Genomic DNA, 17125 nt, shown 5'->3' on the forward strand with positions numbered 1-17125 from the left:
CAAACTGAACAACTACAGAATATGGAAGAACCTGCTTTGTTTTGTTTCTTTGTGTCAAGGAAAAATAAAAAAATAAAAAAGGAAAAAAAAATAATAAAAAAGCCTTTCTGACTCCAGGCACTCCAAATTTGGCATCTGTCCTGTGGTATATTGTATGCATCTCAGCCATTTCTGTGCTAGGGCACTTGGATGTTGTTTTCCTCCACCTGAGGATCGGATCCTGTTTTGAATTCTTTTAAGATTCTGGCCGTAGTAACGCAGCAGTGATTTATACAGCTCAATTCCTATATAAAGTCTGTTTTCTTGTCAATTTGCAGCGTTTCAGATGTGTTGGATGTTACCTAGCATTTCTGGGGGCTGTAGAAGAAGAGGAGTACCTAAAAGTCTTGCTGTTATTGTGTATGCACGTCAAGAAAAAGAGGAAAAACAAAGCCATTTTTTGAAAAGATTGAAATCCAGAGAAAAGTCCTTGCCAGCTTATAACCGTTTCAAAGATCAGATCCAGGGCAAAAAAAAAAAAAAAAAAAGACAGCATTCCTTTGAGCTCTTCAGGTAAACAGGGGAAAAAAAGAAAAAAAAAAAAAAAAAAAACTACTTTCCAGTTGAAAGCTTTATTTGGGGATAAGGTTTATCTTCAAAATACATCTAAGGAGAGACTGTCTGGGTCATAACAGCTTGGCACAGCTCGGTCTGACTTACCCTGTCAGAGTGTTTTGGTGCCTTTACGCCATAATAAGATGCAGCAAAAGCCTCCCTAGTGGCTACACATGAGAAAGTATAATCTGGGGTCTAAATGCCACAAAGCATCCATATTTATCTTTAATGGCTATATAAATTCAGCAGATGAGAAGGAAGACATTAATTAGACAGACCCTGCCTTTGGCAGTAATCACCACCAGTGACAGCTGAACCAGCCAGTGGATAAAATATGCACCAAAGATGATATCAGAATAAATAACTGAGGATCAAGAGGGAAAAAAAAAAAAAAAAAAAAAAGCCCATACAGCCAACACCTGTTTTTGATGGGTGGAAAAAAAAATAAACTTTACCTGACACTGGACTTTGGACTCTGCCTTTTTTCATACCATCTGTCCTCAGCTTAGGGACCAGTCCTGCTCTGGCTGGGGGCTGTGGAAGTAGGATAAGCATTTCTGCAGACTAGTCTTGGATTTGATTGCACAGAAGGAGCAGAACAACCCTGAGAGGTCTGGTGCTGAAGCCCTTAGGTAGGGTCAGATTCTGGGATCACAGTATCGCTACCAATGCAGACCAGGGCCTATCACAGACGCAATAAAAAAATAAAAATTAAAAATCCACTGACTCGAGGCTCTGAATACTATGATGTTAACAAAGCATTTTCCAGATTTTCAATGGATCAAGGCATGTAAGGCCGTTGTGTTTTATTTATGGGATGCTCCCATGAAGGAGGGTTTCCCTCGGGCTGTAGCCCATGGGGGAACGGGGCTTTTGCTCGGGCTCTGTCCCCATCCTCTGCCTTTAAAACCTACTCCACGCCTGCTGGACTAGCAGCTGTGCGGCAAAGATGTGTCTTGAAGGAATCTAAGATATTTTTTCTCACCCTCTGCGTCCTTTAGGGTAGAGGTTGTAGTGAGTAATTGAGGAAACTAATTGGATGCGAGAAAGTGCATCAGAGCCTCTGGCTCACAAACATCCTGATGGTGAATCCTCAGCAGGGTTTTTACCCTTAAAATACATCGGGTTTCCCTTAATCCTGGAGCAGGGGGAAGAAGCAGCAGTGACTGGGATGGGAGAGGAGGGCAGGGAATGGAAACCAGGGAGGTGCAGGCTGAAGAGGAGGCCAGGAGGCTTCTCAGCCCTGAAGCCAAAATTGAAATTAAACTGCCCCTAAAAAGAAGGCAAAGGAGAAAGGGAGCTGGGGGAGAGGGGATGGGACAGAGGTGAGGCCTGGTGAGCCAGCCTTACAGCCCTGCAGCCACCACCGGCCCCTTCCCAGCCTCACCTCCCTGTGTGCTGGCAGAGCCGGGGGGCAGCACATGGGAAAAATTGGGGGCTCTGCCGAGATGTGGCCCACATCCAGAGTCCTGGCAGAGAAGCAGAGAGCTCAGCCCCACACAGAGGGGGAAAAAACCCAACCAGGAGACAAAAACCCGAGCCAAGCTAAAAATTGGGCCGCACTCTTTTCTACCGACACGTGAAGGGCTCCGGAGCCGGGCAGATCCCCAAAATCCCGACACCACTTCGGGCTCTGCCGTCCCGTGAGGAATCCCAGCAGCTCCCATCCCCGCATGGCCCCGGCTCCTTCCTCTCGTGCTCCACTCGCTCGCTTCCCTCTACTTCGCTCTTCCTTTTCCAGGAGGGGAAAGGCTTTGCGGTAACGGAGGACCCCCAAGGCGTGGGACGGGGCGGTGCGAGGCCGTGGGGGGGAAGGCAGCGCTCAGCACTGCTCTGCCTCCACGAAGCCCTCCTTCTCGTGGCCGGCCGCCTCCACCTCGGCGTACGTCGCGTGGCGGCCCTGGGTGCGGAACTTCATGGCCGGCCAGCGGTGAGGCCGCCGCTGTGGGCAGAGAGACACAAACAGAGCCGTCAGGAGCCACCGGTAACGGGTGGCTCAGCCCAAAATAGTGCTGGCTTTGTGGAAGCTCAGATTTTTGTTAACGAAGGGAAAAAAAATCATTTTGCGCTGTAAAGAGCGCATTACGGTTGCGCTGAGTTCACCCAGCGGTAGGGTTGAGATGGGGAAGGGGGTGGAAAGAGGATGAAAGGACACCCCCCATCCTTCCGAGAATTAAATTTTTCCATTTAGAGCCTTACGCGGTAGGTGATGGCATGACATCCATCAGCAAAATCCGAGAGTTTTAGTCAACAAAATCCAGCTGGGCAATCCAAGAGGCAGCGAGCTCCGTTAAGTGAGCCCCCCCCGTGTACAACTGCTCGTGGTGGCAGGTGGAAATGTCTCACCTTGTACGGGGAGAGAAGGCAAGGTGTGAAAGGGAGGGGATGAAAGAGTGCAAAATAAAACAGTGTAGGAGGGAGGGAGCCTAAGTTTGAAGCATCATCAGCTGGAAACTGGGAGATTGGCTCTGGCTGTAGGGGCACGGAAAGAAACTTGGACGTGAGATCTATCACAGATCCCCTCTCCTCGCTGCTCACTGCCCTTCTCTGGAAGGGCAGCATTGGTGCTGATGGCAGAGGAAGAGAAAACGGGCTGGGGAAAGGTTCTCTGCTCACCTCGATGAAGAACAGGGCGGCGTTGGAGGTGGGGTGGCTGTTGATGTAAATCCCAGCGAGGATGATGGCTGCGATCAGCAACACGGCCAGGACGATCCCCACGATCGTACCGGTGTGAACCGGGGCGCCTGCGGCCTTGGCCGGGAGGCTGCTTCCCACCCCTGCAAAAAGAATCAGGGTCTGGAACCGGGCTGAGACCTCAGGGAAAGGAAGGACAGAGAGGAAAAGCGAGGCACCATGTGCCAAGAGCCCTGCGTGCAGGGCTGAGCGCTCAGCCTGCTGCTCAGCAAGGGGGGAAGAGAGCAAGAGGCACGGAGAGCTGTTGTCTAGGCTCCAGCAGCCCTTTTTATGCCAATAGCTGGTCTGAAAGATTGGATAATCCCCTTGCAGGGACCCCCTTCCTCGACCCATACCCTTTACATGCTGGCTGGTTGCTTGGAAGGATGCATTTTGGAGTTGAGTTTCAGAGTGCTTTTTTGGCAGAGCTGGAGAAATGCAAAAGGACTTCGGGCTCATGTAAAAATTGCAAAGAAAGGGAGGCGTATGGAGAGAGAAACTCATCGTGGTTTGTTTGGCAGGACTGAGAAAAGTGGGAGAAGCAGAAAAAGAGCATCAGGGCAGGACATTTGGGCTCAACCCTCACGTTTCACAACATGAAATGGTATTAAGGTAACAACAGTGGGATTCTTATCTTGATTACATCTTTCCAATCTCACTTTCACCTGATCACAACTCTCCCCTGCATTTGATTTCAGTGTGCCCTGTTCCCACCTAGAACGGAGCGGGAGCAGCTGAAGAGGAGCTCGGGGCCTTACCTTCACTCCCTGCGTACTGGTTGAGCTTTGTGTCATCTGCAAGAAAGCAACAGCAAAAACGTTAGGAGCCTTCTGAAGTATTCTCCATGCTTCCCACCCTCTTTTATCCCTCTGTAACAGGGACGCTGCCAGCACACACCTCTTGGCACAGCAATTACACATTTACCCAGTTTTCAGCCTCAGAATATGATGGAAGGGAAAGGCACCCCGAGGAAAAGCACCATGGTGTAAGCACGTGCCTTGTGGTTTATCTTCCTTCACAAAGGTGGCACCAGGAGCACAAACATCTGAGGAAAACAGGCTTGATACATCTTTAACAGTCCTTAGTAGCCTAAATACGCTTGGTGTGCAAGGCAGGATAGTCAGGGATGACTTCGTGTTCAGACGACAGCACGTGCTGCCAGTACAGCCCCAATAAATCACGGGGACGTTGCCCTGTGGATGCCTTCCATGGGAGTCCAAAATCCAATTCCCTTTTTTTTTTTTCCTTAATTCCATTTTTTTTTTAAATCTCTCTCTGGAAGCACCAGGATGTCTTGTACAAGGCTTGGTTGTGCTGCACAAGCCTTTGGGTCTTGATGCTCCCCACCACAGTGCCCTCGAGAGTCCAGACGAAGCCAGATCCGTTACTGCTGGGCTCGGCTCAGCCATGGTGTGGCCACGAGGCACGGCCACGAGGCACGGCCACTTGGCACGGCCAGGAGCATCCCCAGCACACATGGGGATGGCCTCGAGGGGTGGACCCACGCCTCCACTTGGCTTCTGCCTTCGCCGCGCTGCTCCAGCTAAAAGTTCGCTGCCTGGTGCAGCTGGCTGTTTGTTTCCTTCCAAGATTACAAATTAACTTCATGCTTGACTACGTCACAGAAAGCCTCTTGTTCTTTTTCCAAGAATTGGCGATGAGTTGGGAAATAATCTCCGCGGTGGTGTCGCGCTCCCCCTTCCCTTAATTGCTCCTTTCAAAGTCAGCCCCGTCAGCCAGGCACTCCATTCCCCCTGCCAGCTCCTTCCCATCGCTGAAGGACAATTACTAATGTTCCTTCCTATTTATTCTAATTAGCAGTTTGCGTTAGGGACTATTAAGCAGCGAAATTGAAGCGATACCTGCCGCTAGGACCCGAGGAGCGAGCCCTGCGTTAATAGGATTAGCAAGCTTCAGAACAGGGGTGTCCCGGGGGGGGGAGGACGGGGCTTTATTTGGAGCCTTCCTATACCGGGACGAGCACCGCTCGTGAGCAGGGGGCAATCACACGTCCCTGCTGTGCGACTGCCAGCCCTGAGCGAGAACCAAGCACATCAAAAACGTGAGCCAGCCCCCCCTGTATGCAGCATTAACCTCCGTTATGGTGCTGGGAACCCAACCACCAGGGGCTTAGGCTTTGGTCTGTCGCCTCCTCAGACCTTGACGAAGCACAAAAAGGCAGCGACGCACCCGTAACGCTGCATGGGGGCTGCCCCGTCCCTTTCCCCATCGGGGGTCTCGCCTCCTGGGCTGCTCCTTCCCCATCCCACCGCCGCCAGCACCCACTTCTGCCCCCCCCCCTTGCTCGGAAAAACGCCTCCTTAGGGGATTTGGGCGGATGTAGCCCGGCTCTACGAGGATGGAGGAACCCAGGGATGGGGTGTCCGTGCCACGGGGGTTCACCCCGTACCTTCCGTCGTGAGGCCGTCAACAAAGAGCGAGGAGGTGGAGGCGGCGACGTCCTCCCCCGGCGGCGAGAGCGAGCTGCTGGGGGGGGCCGAGTAGTGGTCGTCCTCTGCCAAATCCTCGCAGCTCTTCTCGTCGGACTGAAAGGGAAATGGAGAGGCTGGTGGCCCTAGAAATCCTCCCGCATGAGCACCGGGGTGCCAGCAGTAAGGTCTGGGCTCCCCAGCCCTAAGGCTGGTTGGGCTTCGGATACCGGTGTGGGACAAGGGGACGTGGTGCGGGGTGTCAGAACTGGAGGGGAAGGGGCTGGAGAGCAGGAGGAAGAGTTTGGGGAGCGCTGAGTTATGGGGTGGCAATGGCAAGGTCCCACGGTCTGACCCCCTCACACCCCAGGACACGGGGATCGGGCCGCTGACCTCCTTTTCCCTCGCTCAGCCCCCTCTCGGTAAACAGGGAACAAAGATGAGTTTTCAGCGGGGAGAAAAAGAAAAAAAAAAAAAAAAAAAAAGAAAAAGCAAACCAAAACAACAAAGCCCCAAAGCAGAAACAGATGTTTTGTTCAAGCTGATCTCGCTGAGACAAAGAACGGAGTTCATCCAATGTGGAGGCAGTTGTGCTAACAAGGACAGAAAAATAAATAAATAAAAAAAAATCCCAAGGACTGATTTCTTCACGCTTCAGAGGGAGGGAGCAAGAGTCCCACTGCAGAAGGTGAAGAAAAACGATCCCGGAGCGCTCTGGCTGCACCGGGCGTTATCCTGGGGGGGGTCTCCAAGCACCCAGCACTGACCAGCAAGGCGAGGAGTGGTGCTGGTGTGACTGGGACACCTTTTAGCTGCCCCAGAGGAGCAGGGAGGAGACATCCCTACTGATACCCCAATGGGTAGGGAGGAGACATCCCCATTGATGCCCTGCTGGAACGGGAACGTCTACGTCTCTCTCGGGATGCCCCATCGGATCCGGGACGGGACAAGCGGAGCTGAGAGCCCACTGCTGGAGCTGGGACGTGGCCGTGGTGCTGCCTGGGGCTCAGCACCACTCCCAGTGCCCGGTCCCAGCCTTACCTGCTGGCCGCAGCCGTAGGACAGCCACTCCTCGCGGTGTCGGTCGAACCCACTGGAGCACCTGCAGCAAGAAACGGGGTTAACGTGGGGCAGGGAGCCCACAGGCAGCAACAAGCAGGGTGCTGAGGGTCCCTGAGCTGCCCAGAAACCCCAAACGCCTCCCCGAGGGGCACCGCATGTGGGTACAGGCAACCAGGAGAGGAGGGGAAAGATGAGACACGCGCGGGTCTCCGGAGGCACAGGGTTTCCAATCCAGCTGTGCTGGAAGGACCCAAATGTTCCTCTTAACAGAGGTGGAAAATGGTCAGCGCTCCTTCTCCAAGGAAAACAGAGAAGCGGGGGAATAGGAAAAAAAATATATAGGCTGAGTTTGAGTTTCCATTCCCTGGACTCTGTGCCAGGGCAAGGTCAAGATCTCCGTGATTTTATTTTATTTTTTTTTTCTTGACAACATCTGCACAGGAAAAGCACATTAACGAAATTATAGCGGAGACTGGGAAAACACCAGCTACAGAAACAGAAGAACTGAAGCAGTACGCTGACCTTTGGAAAGCCTCTGGGGACTACCAAAACACGAAACACGGGCTCGGCCCGTACAAGCAGCAATTTTCCCAACTACCAACCAAGAAAAGAGGAGAAGCCACAAAGAGCTCCAGGTCCTGCTGAGTCGCTGAGCGCTTTTGTGGCAGAGCCCCTGTGACAACTGGGGGCTCAGCACGAGCAAAAAACACAAAGTGTACTGCCCAGGAGAGAGCTGAAAGGACGGCGGGGGGTTAAAACACTGAGCTGGACTCGAGCTGCGAGTCCAAACCCTCGAAGCCACCCTCCCAGCTTCCCTGGAAAGATCGCGTTGGCTCTGTGAAACCAGCCCGGTTGGGAGCCAAGACGATAGGAGCAGACTTGCTCTAGCTTGCAGTTTCCAGCACACGTAAGCCCTCGGCCATCCGAGCTTTCCTTTTGTAACCCAAGCTCTCGGGGACCGAGCCGCCGACGTGCGCCTCCAGCTGCAGCACGCGTGGGGCAAAGCAGCGAGGAGTCACCACGCCGGAGGTGAGGAGAGCAAAACGCAAGCGACAGCAGCTTGGATTTGGGAAGATCAGGCTTGGGAACGCTGTCAGGATGAAACAAGCAGAGCGACAAAGTGCTCAAATGCTGGGGTTTCAGCCCAAACCAGACCCAGACCGGGGGGCATCCCGGGGCTGGGTTCGTGACCGGAGCCACCTCTGGTTTCACGCATCCCTCAGCGGCGAGGGCACAACTTCCTCCACCAGTGGGGCAACTGGCACTGAAAAACGATCGTCCCCTGGCTCCGGGGATGCTCCAGCCTGTGCTGAGCGATGGGGTCACCTCTGCGATGCCTGCCGACCATCCCTGTCCCCCCCATCCCTGCCCGGTGCCTTGCAGGAATCACCAGCGAGCACAGCCCGGGGCGAGATGAGGATGTGTGTTACTGGGTCCCCTCCCCTGCTGCCAGCTCTACATAACCGGGGCTGCAAAACCTCATTAAACGCCCTCCTGCTGGAGCTGAAGGAGAGCAGGGCACGGGATGGCTGCAGCGCTGGGACTGCAGCACACCGGCGTCCCCCAGTACAGCCAGTGTTCCCAGTACAGCCAGCATCCCCATCCTCAATATCCACGATCCCCTGCTTTCCTTGCATGCCCCAGCCTGAGCCAGGGCTGGTTTCCCCCATCTCACATCTCCTGGACAAAAGCCTCGGCCTTATTTCTCGCCCCAACTTGTTCAGCTTCTGCACCGAAGCGCTGGGACCAGGCCCACCCGCCCCAGGAAGCGTCACCCCCGAGCTGCCTGCAACCCGAGACCAGGCCACTGCTTCATCGCTGGCTGTGAGACAGCTCTAATAAAAAGAAAAATGCTTTAAAATAATTAAAAAAAAAAGCCAGCAGCAGCAATAGAGGCATGGCAGGAGGTGAGCCCTGGAGTGACGCTCGCTCCCCCAGCTACACCAAGCGTCAGCGAGAGGAGAGGTGGGAAGGGACTCGTCCACGCTACCTCTGCAGGACGTGGCACCAGCTGCAGTTGAAGGTCAGCTCCGAGGTGACGCACATTTCACAGCTCTGATGCTGGAGACAAGCTGCAGAGGAGAGAGGAGAGGTGAAGCAGCAAGGTGCCGGGCGGCACCTGCCCCAGGGTGCTTGGTTTTTGGAGAGCAAGCCTTGGAAGCAAAAAAACAGTGGTTCCCATCCCAAAAGGCAGCAGCGCCCCTTTCCCACAGGGATCCTCGCCCTTTCCTCCCTTCTGACCTCAATAAGGTGAAAAATTAACACCCTCCCATAAAAGAAACCTTGAGGCCAGCTCTGCTAACCCCGTGGCTCCTCTGGAGACATGGCTCTCATCTGCCCTGGCTGCCAGGGGGAGCAAAATAGCGAGCCTTAAGGAAACAAAAATAAACGTGCAGAATGCTTATTTATGATCTGCTCTGCGGGAGCCCTGCCTGCTGTTCAAGCTGCCATAAAATACCCTGGGGGGGCTGTCTGAGCGCGCAGCCTCGGTGTCCTCGTGACAGATTTACTCCCCGCTCCGTATTTACAGACCGCATGACGACTTTCCCTCGTGGATCCTTGCCTTTGAACGCTAAAAATGGGTCTGCTTAGCGGGATGCGAGGCAGATTTCACCGAAATATTGACTGTGGGGGCGTGGAAACTGCCTCGTGGCCAGGCTGGAGGGGAAGCAGCGCCCAGCAGAAGTGCCCGCAGCACACGGGGCAGAGAGCAGGGACTTCAGCAGCCGGGCAGGTGGAAGGAGCCACCCCTGCTCCCTGATCTCTTTTTGATTTTTTGCTCTTTTTTTTTTTTTTTCTGCAAGGAGCACATTTGCAGCGCAGCCTCCAGCCCTGCTGCCTCCTGCAAGCAGCACGACCGCAGCCACGTGCTCAGGACCAGCACAGGACGGAGATGCCGGGACGGTGCCAGTGGGATGGGATGCCCTTGAGGTGGGAAAACAAGTGAAGGGTTCCCATCCCCTTACCCCCCGACTTACTGGGCAGCGGGGTGAACTCCACGGCCGACATGCTGGTGATCCTGCTGGTGTCCAGCTCCACGCGGTGGTACTCGTAGATGGTCCGGCGGCGGGACTCTGGAAGGCAGCAGGAGGCTGGGCATGAGGCTGGGCACGGCCCCACGGCGCTGCCCCACGGCACAGCCCCACGGCCCCCTCTCCGTGCCCAAAAGATGCCCAAGTGGAGGTGGTGCAGCCCTGCATCGCCCCAAAGGGGCGCATTGCTCGGCCGTGACACCCACCAGCCTCTCCCTCACTCCTTGCCCCCTTCCTCCTCTTTCCCCACTCTCCCCGGAACCAGAGGGGTCTCTCCTGGGCTCAGGGTGCCCGGGCCACAGTGTCAGAGACCCCCGGAGACCCCCAGCACCCCGAGAGGGGTCCCAGCAGCCGCCTGCCCCCGTCGTGCACCCCAGAGACTCACCGGGCACCTCGGGAGATGGGTTGAGGATCATGAAGGCATCGGACAGCCCGGCTTTCACGGGGTGCTGCGTGGCACTGATCTGTAGGACCGGCACCGGGATCTGCAGCGGGGAGAGGGCGCGATGGAGCCCGGCCCTGCTCCAGGATGGGGCCACTCCACGGAGCCCCCCAGCACCTCGGTGGCTCCAGGAACGCCCAGGCTCGGTGCACCGATGGTTCCCAGCCCTGTGGGATCCCCATGGGACCCTGCAGCCGCCCCCCCAGCCGTGCCCCCCCTGCCTCTCACCTCCTTGTACCCGAAAACGATCCTCCCGGTGCTGTGCAGGGCAGCCTGGAAGGTGAAGCTGCCCATGTCCTCCTTGCCCTGCAGGTACACCTTGTCCCACTGCACCACGAACACCGTCCCTGGGGGCAGAGCAGAGCAGCTCACCCTCTTACCTCTCCCCACCCCGTGCGCCCCTACAGACCCCTTTACCATCGTGTCCCTGCAAAGCTCCCCAACACCTCTCCTTGAGCACAGCCCCTGCCAAACACCCCAGCCCAAACCCCTACCCAAACCCACCAGGCACACCCCCAGGTACCAAACATCCCCCACCGCTCCATCCCCCTTCCCCACCCATCTCCAGCCCTGTTTTTTTTGGGTCGAAGAGCTGCGTTTTGCCCCGTTTGGTGGCGGGGTGAGCGCTCACCGTTGTCCAGGTACTGGACGGTGGAGTTGCGGGAGTAGCTGGGGTTGAAGTTGGCCATGAGGGGCGCCACGTACTGCGTGGCCGTGAGCATGCGGTGGATGACGTCCCCCATGAAGATAAATCCTGCGGGGAGGAAGAGGAAAGGGGATTGAATGGTGAGGCCGTGGCTCGCACCGGGGGCTGCGTCCAGCCCCCGGCCCCTGGGGACGCCGAGCCCCCCCCCTGCCTCACCTCCCGTGGCGATCGTCACCTGCCGCAGGAGGTGGCCGTAGAAGGGGAAGTCAAAGGAGAGGACGATCCTCTGGGGAGGAAAAGGGGGGGTGAGAACAGCAGTCAGGCGGGGGAAAACCTCGGGGTGCAGGCACCGGGATGGCTCCGTGTCCATCGGTGCCAGCTCTGCCCTGCCTCGGAGCAAGCTCCTGGAGCCGGTGCACGGAGGGATGGGAGCGGGATGGGAGCGGGTACCCAGCACCCACAGCTCGTCCCCTGTCCCCTTCTGCCCCCCCAGGGCTCTGGGGAAGCCCAAACACTTCCCAGGCCTTGCTCTCCACCAGGAGAAGCGGAGGAGCTGCTGCTACCCCGCCGTGGGGCGAGCTGCCCCCCACCCCCGGGGGGGAAATCCCTGCTGGGAGAGGGGACCCCGGGGACAGCTCGGGCTGCGCCGGGTCCCGTGGGGCTCACCGAGGCCTGCCGGTGCGTGTTGGAGAGGATCCCGTGGATCTTCACGTGGCTCCTGTTGGCCGCTGCCATGTCGACCCAGAGCCCCCGCAGGCGCGCGTCCCCCGGGCCGTAGGTGCGGGACACGTAGTAGCTGTGGTTGTCCTCCTGCAGTGGGGTTGGGGGAGAAACATCCTCATTTTGCTGCAATTTCCCTGCTCCGGCTGAAGTCAGGGAGAGCTGCTGCCCTCCTCTCCCTCCCGTAGGTCCTTGTTCCAGGGGGAGCTTCCCCAGCTCGTCCCTTACAGCAAACCAAAATTTTAGCCCCCGTCTCTCCCCCAGAGGGACCCTGGGGAGCCCCTTTGGCACCGCTGGGAAACTGAGGCACGGAGGAGCAGTGCCAGCACTGCCTCATCCCAGCACACGGCCCCGTGTGAAGGCTCCGGGGACCCCAGGACATGGGGACAGCCGGGTGCTGGGTGTCCAGCCCCAAAACCCCCGCGCCGAGCCTCGCCACCCCCGCGCCTGCCCAATGTGTTCCCAATAAACCAGAGGGGGGGGGGAAAGGAGCCAGGAGGGGAGCGCGGAGGAGCTGGCTGCCGAGCCCCTGAGCTCATCGCTGACTCACTGGGATGTCCTCGCCTGTTGTCACCTCGCTTCGCTTACGGGACCGGGAGAGGTTTGGGGACACAAACAAGGGGCAGCGCAGCGCCGCACGGCTCCGGCGCCCTGAACCCAGAGCGTTTTTGGGGGCGAGAGGCTCTCCGAAAGGGCACGGAGAGAGGCAGGGACTGGCAGCGGAGCAGTGTCACACAGCCTGGCACACAGCCCTGCTCTTGGGGTGGGGGCTGCTCGCCCCCCGACAGCGCCAAGCCCCGAAAAATCGCTGCCTTCCCCTCACCGGCACCCACAAGCGCGGCCGCGCCCTCCCTGCGGCTTCCCGGCGCCCTTTGGTGCTGTGCTGTGGTCGGGCTGCTCGGGCTGGGATTTTAAAAACGCTTCCACATCGGGGATGTTCCTGGCTCCTGGCCCCTCTCCGGCCCCAGCCCTGGTCAACGAGCGAGGCCGGGAGGGAGCTGGAGCCAGCCCGGGGCCCCCCAGCCCCGCAGCCGCGCTCCCTGCGCCCCCCTTGCCCTGCGCCCCCCTCGCCCATCGCTTCTCTCCTCCCTGCAGCCCCTCAGGTCTCTTCCTCGCTCTCCTTCCACCTCCTCCGCTGCCCCCCACCCTCTCCCCAGTCCTGCTGGGGTTTGTGGTGCCCCCCCCGGAGCTCCCCGGGGGTCCCTTTGCCAGCGGCTCCGTTTCTCTCCTCCACCACCTCCTCCGTCAACTAATCCCACCGAATCCACAGTCGGCTGCCAGCACAAACCCCAGAACGAGTCACAGGTCACCAGAGCGGGGTCCTCACCCCACGGAAAGCGTCCTGCTCCGAGCTTGGGGCCCCCCACGTTCCCCCCCCCCAGCCCTGTGCCCCCAGCAGCCCCCCCCACTGCAACGTGGCACCGCGGCGAGCCGAGCGTCCCCAAACTGCCCAGCCCAGGGCTGGCCCTTGGGTGCCCCCGGGGACCTGGCAGGGCTGGGAGCAGCCCCCCAGGCACGGCCGCCTCCCCAGCAGGCTGTAATTACCCCCCCCCCCGTGCTGCCAGGATCCAGCCCCATGCCTTAAATCAGGGCCAGCATCTCCGCCAGCTCCCTGCCCAGCCTGGAAATAACTCGGGGCAGTGGTGGCGAGGCCGGATCCTGCCCTGGGGCTGGATCCTGCTTCGGGGGGGGGTTTCGGGGGGGGCAGCATCGGGCCCCCGACTCACCACGATCCGCGTCTCGTTGGCCGGCAGCGTGTCGATGGCCAGGCTGCGCCCCACCAGGTCCTGGCTGATGTGGGTCCCCTCCGGCCCCGCCGAGGGCTCCCCAGCTCCGAGCCGCCCTTCGCCCGCCGCGGGGCTCCCGGGGGGGCGTCCTGGGAGGGGAGGGGGGCACAAGGAGGGCGTCAGGGTGGCAGCAGCCCTGTCCCCCAGCAGGGCAGCCGCTGCTCGGTGTCACGAGCCTGGTGGCCCCATGAGCAGCATGGGGATGGGGGCGCAGGGAAGGGGCACCACAGGGCACAGGGGGGCACGGGCAGGAGAGGACAAGGCCGGGGGGGGCAAAAAGAGGCAAAACACCTCCAGAACTGCCCCCTGCCCTGTGCATGAGGAGGGGGCACCAAGCCCTGGGGACAGCAGGGACAGGGCTCTGTCCTTGTCCAAGCAGGGGGGGGCTGAGCCGGCCACGGGTCCCCAGCTCCCCGCTGCCCTGGGGGCTCCAGGCGCCCACCCCAGGAGCCCCTTCCCCAAATCCCTGGCCCGGGAGGCTGCCAAGGGTAGAACACGGTGGGGGGGGGGATTAGGAAGCTGCTTGGGACCAGCTCTGGAGGCTCACGAGGTTTCCTGGCAGCTCGGCACAGCGTGGGCAGCGCCGGCGGCACGCGCTCGCCCACGGCGCGGGGACACGCGGCAGGGACAGAGCCGGGACGCGTGGGGGGGCCCAAATCCACCCGTGGGGGGCCAAATCCACCCGTGGGGGGCCAGAAACTCCCGTGGGGGGACCAAATCCACCCGTGGGGCCAGGAGCTGCTGCCCTGGGGGGGAGCTCAGGGCTGCCGGGGGCTCCTTGCTGCCTCAACGAGCTCTCGGTGCCCCCCCCCACGAGCCACCGTGCAGGGCCCGTCCCCAGCCCCTCCGGGTGGGGAAACTGAGGCAGGGGGGCGCAGGGCGGACCCGGCAGGGAGGGGGGCTCCGGGGGTCGGGGGCGCGCTCGCCAGCCCCTTCCCCACGGGTTAAGGGGGGGGGGGAGCCCCACGGCTCCAGCAAGGCGCCGGGGTGGGGGCACCACGGGCACGGCGGAGGGGGGGGGGCGAGGACGGACACGCGTGGACCCCCCACGGCAGGCAGGGGGCTGCGGCACCGGGGCGCGGCGCCCCCCTCCCCGCTACCCACGGCCACGCGGGACCGCGGGCACGGAGCTCAGCCCCGAACCCCCCCCCCTCCCCACGGTGCTCGTCCCCCCCCCCCCAAGCTCCCGGCTCCTACCTGCGCCCCGCGGGCCCGGCAGCAAGCAGAGCAGGATGAGGCCCCCCCAGCGCATCGCGGCCCCGGCTGTGCTGGGGGCTCAGCGCCCCGCCATGGGTCGCCGGTACCCGTGTCCCCCCCCCCCCCGAGCCGCCGCCACCGGAGCCGGAGCCGGGAACCGGAGCCCGGGCAGGGGCCGGGGGTGGAGCCGGGGGTGGGGCCGGGGGTGGGCAGGGGGCCGGAGGCAGCGCCCGGCCCCTGGGGATGGAGCCGGGGGTGCCCCGGGGGGGGTCCGGAGCCTCTGCCCCGCCCGGGGATCCCGCAGCCGTCGGGGGGGTCGGGGGGAGCAGCGCGGGAGGGAGGGGAGAGGGGCTGCACCCCCGCACCCCAAAACATACAGGGGGCGCACAGAGCCTGCACCCCGAGCGAGCACCCCAAAGCGTGCACCCCAAACCATACGTGCACCCCAAACCATGTGCACACCCCAAACAACGCACCCCAAACCGCGTGTGCACCCCAAACCATATGTGCAACCCAAACCGTGTGTGCACACCAAACTGTGCACGCCCCCCAAGCCATGCACCCCAAACCATGTGCACGCCCCAAACTGTTCCTGCACCCCAAACCATGCACCCCAAATTGCGTGCACACCCTAAACCATGCACCCCACACCGTGTGTGCACCCCAAATCATACCTGCACCCCCAAAACTATGCCCACACCCCAAACCGTGTGCACACCCCAAACTATTCCTGCACCCCAAACCACGCACCCCAAACCATCTTCTCGCCCCCTCCCCAAACTCTCCCAGCCCCAAGGGGGGGTCCACGGCCCCCCAAAAGCTGCGCGTGGGGCGCGCACGGCCCGGCACGCGTCCAGCTGCCATCTAGTGACAAGCAGCAAGAGGACAACGAGCGCAGCGAGCGCTGCTGCTGTTGGGGGGGGGGCGCAGGTGTCCCCCCCACACACACCCTCAGCCCTCGCCCCCCCCCATTCACCCCCGGCTGGGGCCTGACCCCGTTGGCCACGGTGCAAAGCGCCAGGAGCGCACCCTCGGAGCGCTGGGCTGGGTTTGCTTCCCAAACCTTTGTTTTTTTTTTCGGAGGAAAACCGATTTCTGAGGGGTTTGGGGGTTCCCCAGGTGGAACCGGGTTGGGGGAGTGGGGTCGGGGGTGTCACCGGCACCGCAGCCCCCCGGAGCCACCCGAGGTGCTCGGGACGTGGTGGCGGTGCCGTGATTTGGGCAGCAGCTGGGGGCTCGGCGGGGGGTGCCCCGCGGTTGGCTCAGCCCCAAAAGAGGGGGGCGAGTGGGACGGGGGCACCCTGGGGTGCCGGGGCAGGTGCTGGGTGCCCTCCCCACGCTGAGGGCCCCGGGGTGACCCCGACCCCCCAGCCCCGCGCCCAGCCTCGGGGGCGCAGCGGAGCCGTGGGGCCCTGCGGCTGCCTGGGAGGGGAAAGAGGGGGCGATGCCCGGTCCCGGGGGGGGCACAGCTGGGTGCCCGTGGGGGGGGAAGGTGCTCAGCACCAATAAACCTGGATCTGTCCCTAAACGAGAGAGGGAAGTGCCCCGTAACCGGGACGCGGCGCCGCACAGGGGGCAGGAAGGTGGCGGTGGCGCAGTGCCACGTCCCCTCGGGGCTGGGGAGCAAATAAAGGGGGTGCAAAAAGGGGGGGAACCCCCCAAAACAAGGGGGCACCCGGATTTGAACCGGGGACCTCTTGATCTGCAGTCAAATGCTCTACCACTGAGCTATACCCCCTCTGCTGGGAAGGAGCTGCGGAGCTGCTCTGGTGCCTGCAGCCTGCACCAAGCATGCCTCTGACTGCTCACACTGCATACACTGCGTGCACTGCATGCACTGCTCACACTGCTCACAGTGCATGCACTGCACACACTGCTCACACTTCATACACTGTGCACACTGCATACACTGCATGCACTGGTCATGCTGCACACACTGCACACAGTGCTCACACTGCATGCACTGCATGCACTGCTCACACTGCTCACACTGCATACACTGCTCACACTGCACACATTTACACACCTGCATACACTGCTCACGCCACATATACTGCACACGCTGCACACGCTGCACACACTGCTCACACTGCTCACACTTACACCCCTGCACACACACTGTCTCCCCTCCACACCCCTGCAGGACCCCCACATAGGGGTTGGGGGTTACCGGGGGGGGGGGTCCATGCCCCACTCCCCTGTGGTCACAGCTTTCGGGGCCACACGGAGCCAGCAGAGGCAGGAGCGTGAAGGAGCCAAACCCCTGAGTTGAGGCAAAGCCAAACCCGGGCTGTGCAAGCTGCTGGGAGCTGCTGGGGGAGCCCCAAATCTCCCCTCTGCCCCCCCCTCAAGCCACCAAGCCCGGGGGGTGCTGAGCGGCTGCGGGGATTAAGCACAGACGGCTCCGGGCGAGCGCCCAGCGGGAGGCGGATGGGGAAGTGGCCCAGGATTGTCCCCGGGGAGGCCGGGTCAATATTTAATATTTGCTCCCTAAGCTCCTGCGCAAACGCCTGCGGGGGTGGCCGCGGGGAGGGGGGGGGGGG

General features: G+C 60.5%; 1 protein-coding gene and 1 non-coding gene across 2 annotated transcripts; both read right to left on the bottom strand.

Moving 5' to 3' along the window:
* Positions 1 to 1007: 1007 nt before the first annotated feature.
* Positions 1008 to 14688, bottom strand: PLXDC1 (plexin domain containing 1). The gene is made up of 14 exons (XM_032202925.1): positions 14583 to 14688; positions 13326 to 13474; positions 11545 to 11688; positions 11095 to 11164; positions 10864 to 10986; positions 10461 to 10579; positions 10176 to 10275; positions 9737 to 9832; positions 8749 to 8830; positions 6738 to 6798; positions 5678 to 5813; positions 4026 to 4061; positions 3211 to 3371; positions 1008 to 2536 (listed from the first exon to the last, which is right to left on the bottom strand). Exons 1-14 carry the CDS (start codon positions 14635 to 14637, stop codon positions 2417 to 2419), a joined length of 1452 nt encoding a protein of 483 aa, XP_032058816.1. The 5' UTR covers positions 14638 to 14688; the 3' UTR covers positions 1008 to 2416.
* Positions 14689 to 16248: 1560 nt separating this feature from the next.
* TRNAC-GCA lies at positions 16249 to 16320 on the bottom strand. The gene has a single exon. It is a non-coding gene; the product is annotated as a tRNA-Cys (tRNA).
* Positions 16321 to 17125: the final 805 nt, after the last annotated feature.

The sequence above is a fragment of the Aythya fuligula genome, chromosome 24 (genome assembly GCF_009819795.1).
Source record: "Aythya fuligula isolate bAytFul2 chromosome 24, bAytFul2.pri, whole genome shotgun sequence".
NCBI classification, from domain to species: domain Eukaryota; kingdom Metazoa; phylum Chordata; class Aves; order Anseriformes; family Anatidae; genus Aythya; species Aythya fuligula.

Excerpts from the sequence above, each read along its gene's own strand:
- PLXDC1 (XM_032202925.1), bottom strand. The coding sequence starts at position 14,637 with ATGCGCTGGGGGGGCCTCATCCTGCTCTGCTTGCTGCCGGGCCCGCGG. Across the intron at positions 13,475-14,582 it reads GCCGGGCCCGCGGGGCGCAG|GACGCCCCCCCGGGAGCCCC; the intron begins GTAGGAGCCGGG and ends CTCCCCTCCCAG. Across the intron at positions 11,165-11,544 it reads ACACGCACCGGCAGGCCTCG|AGGATCGTCCTCTCCTTTGA; the intron begins GTGAGCCCCACG and ends TTTCCTCCCCAG.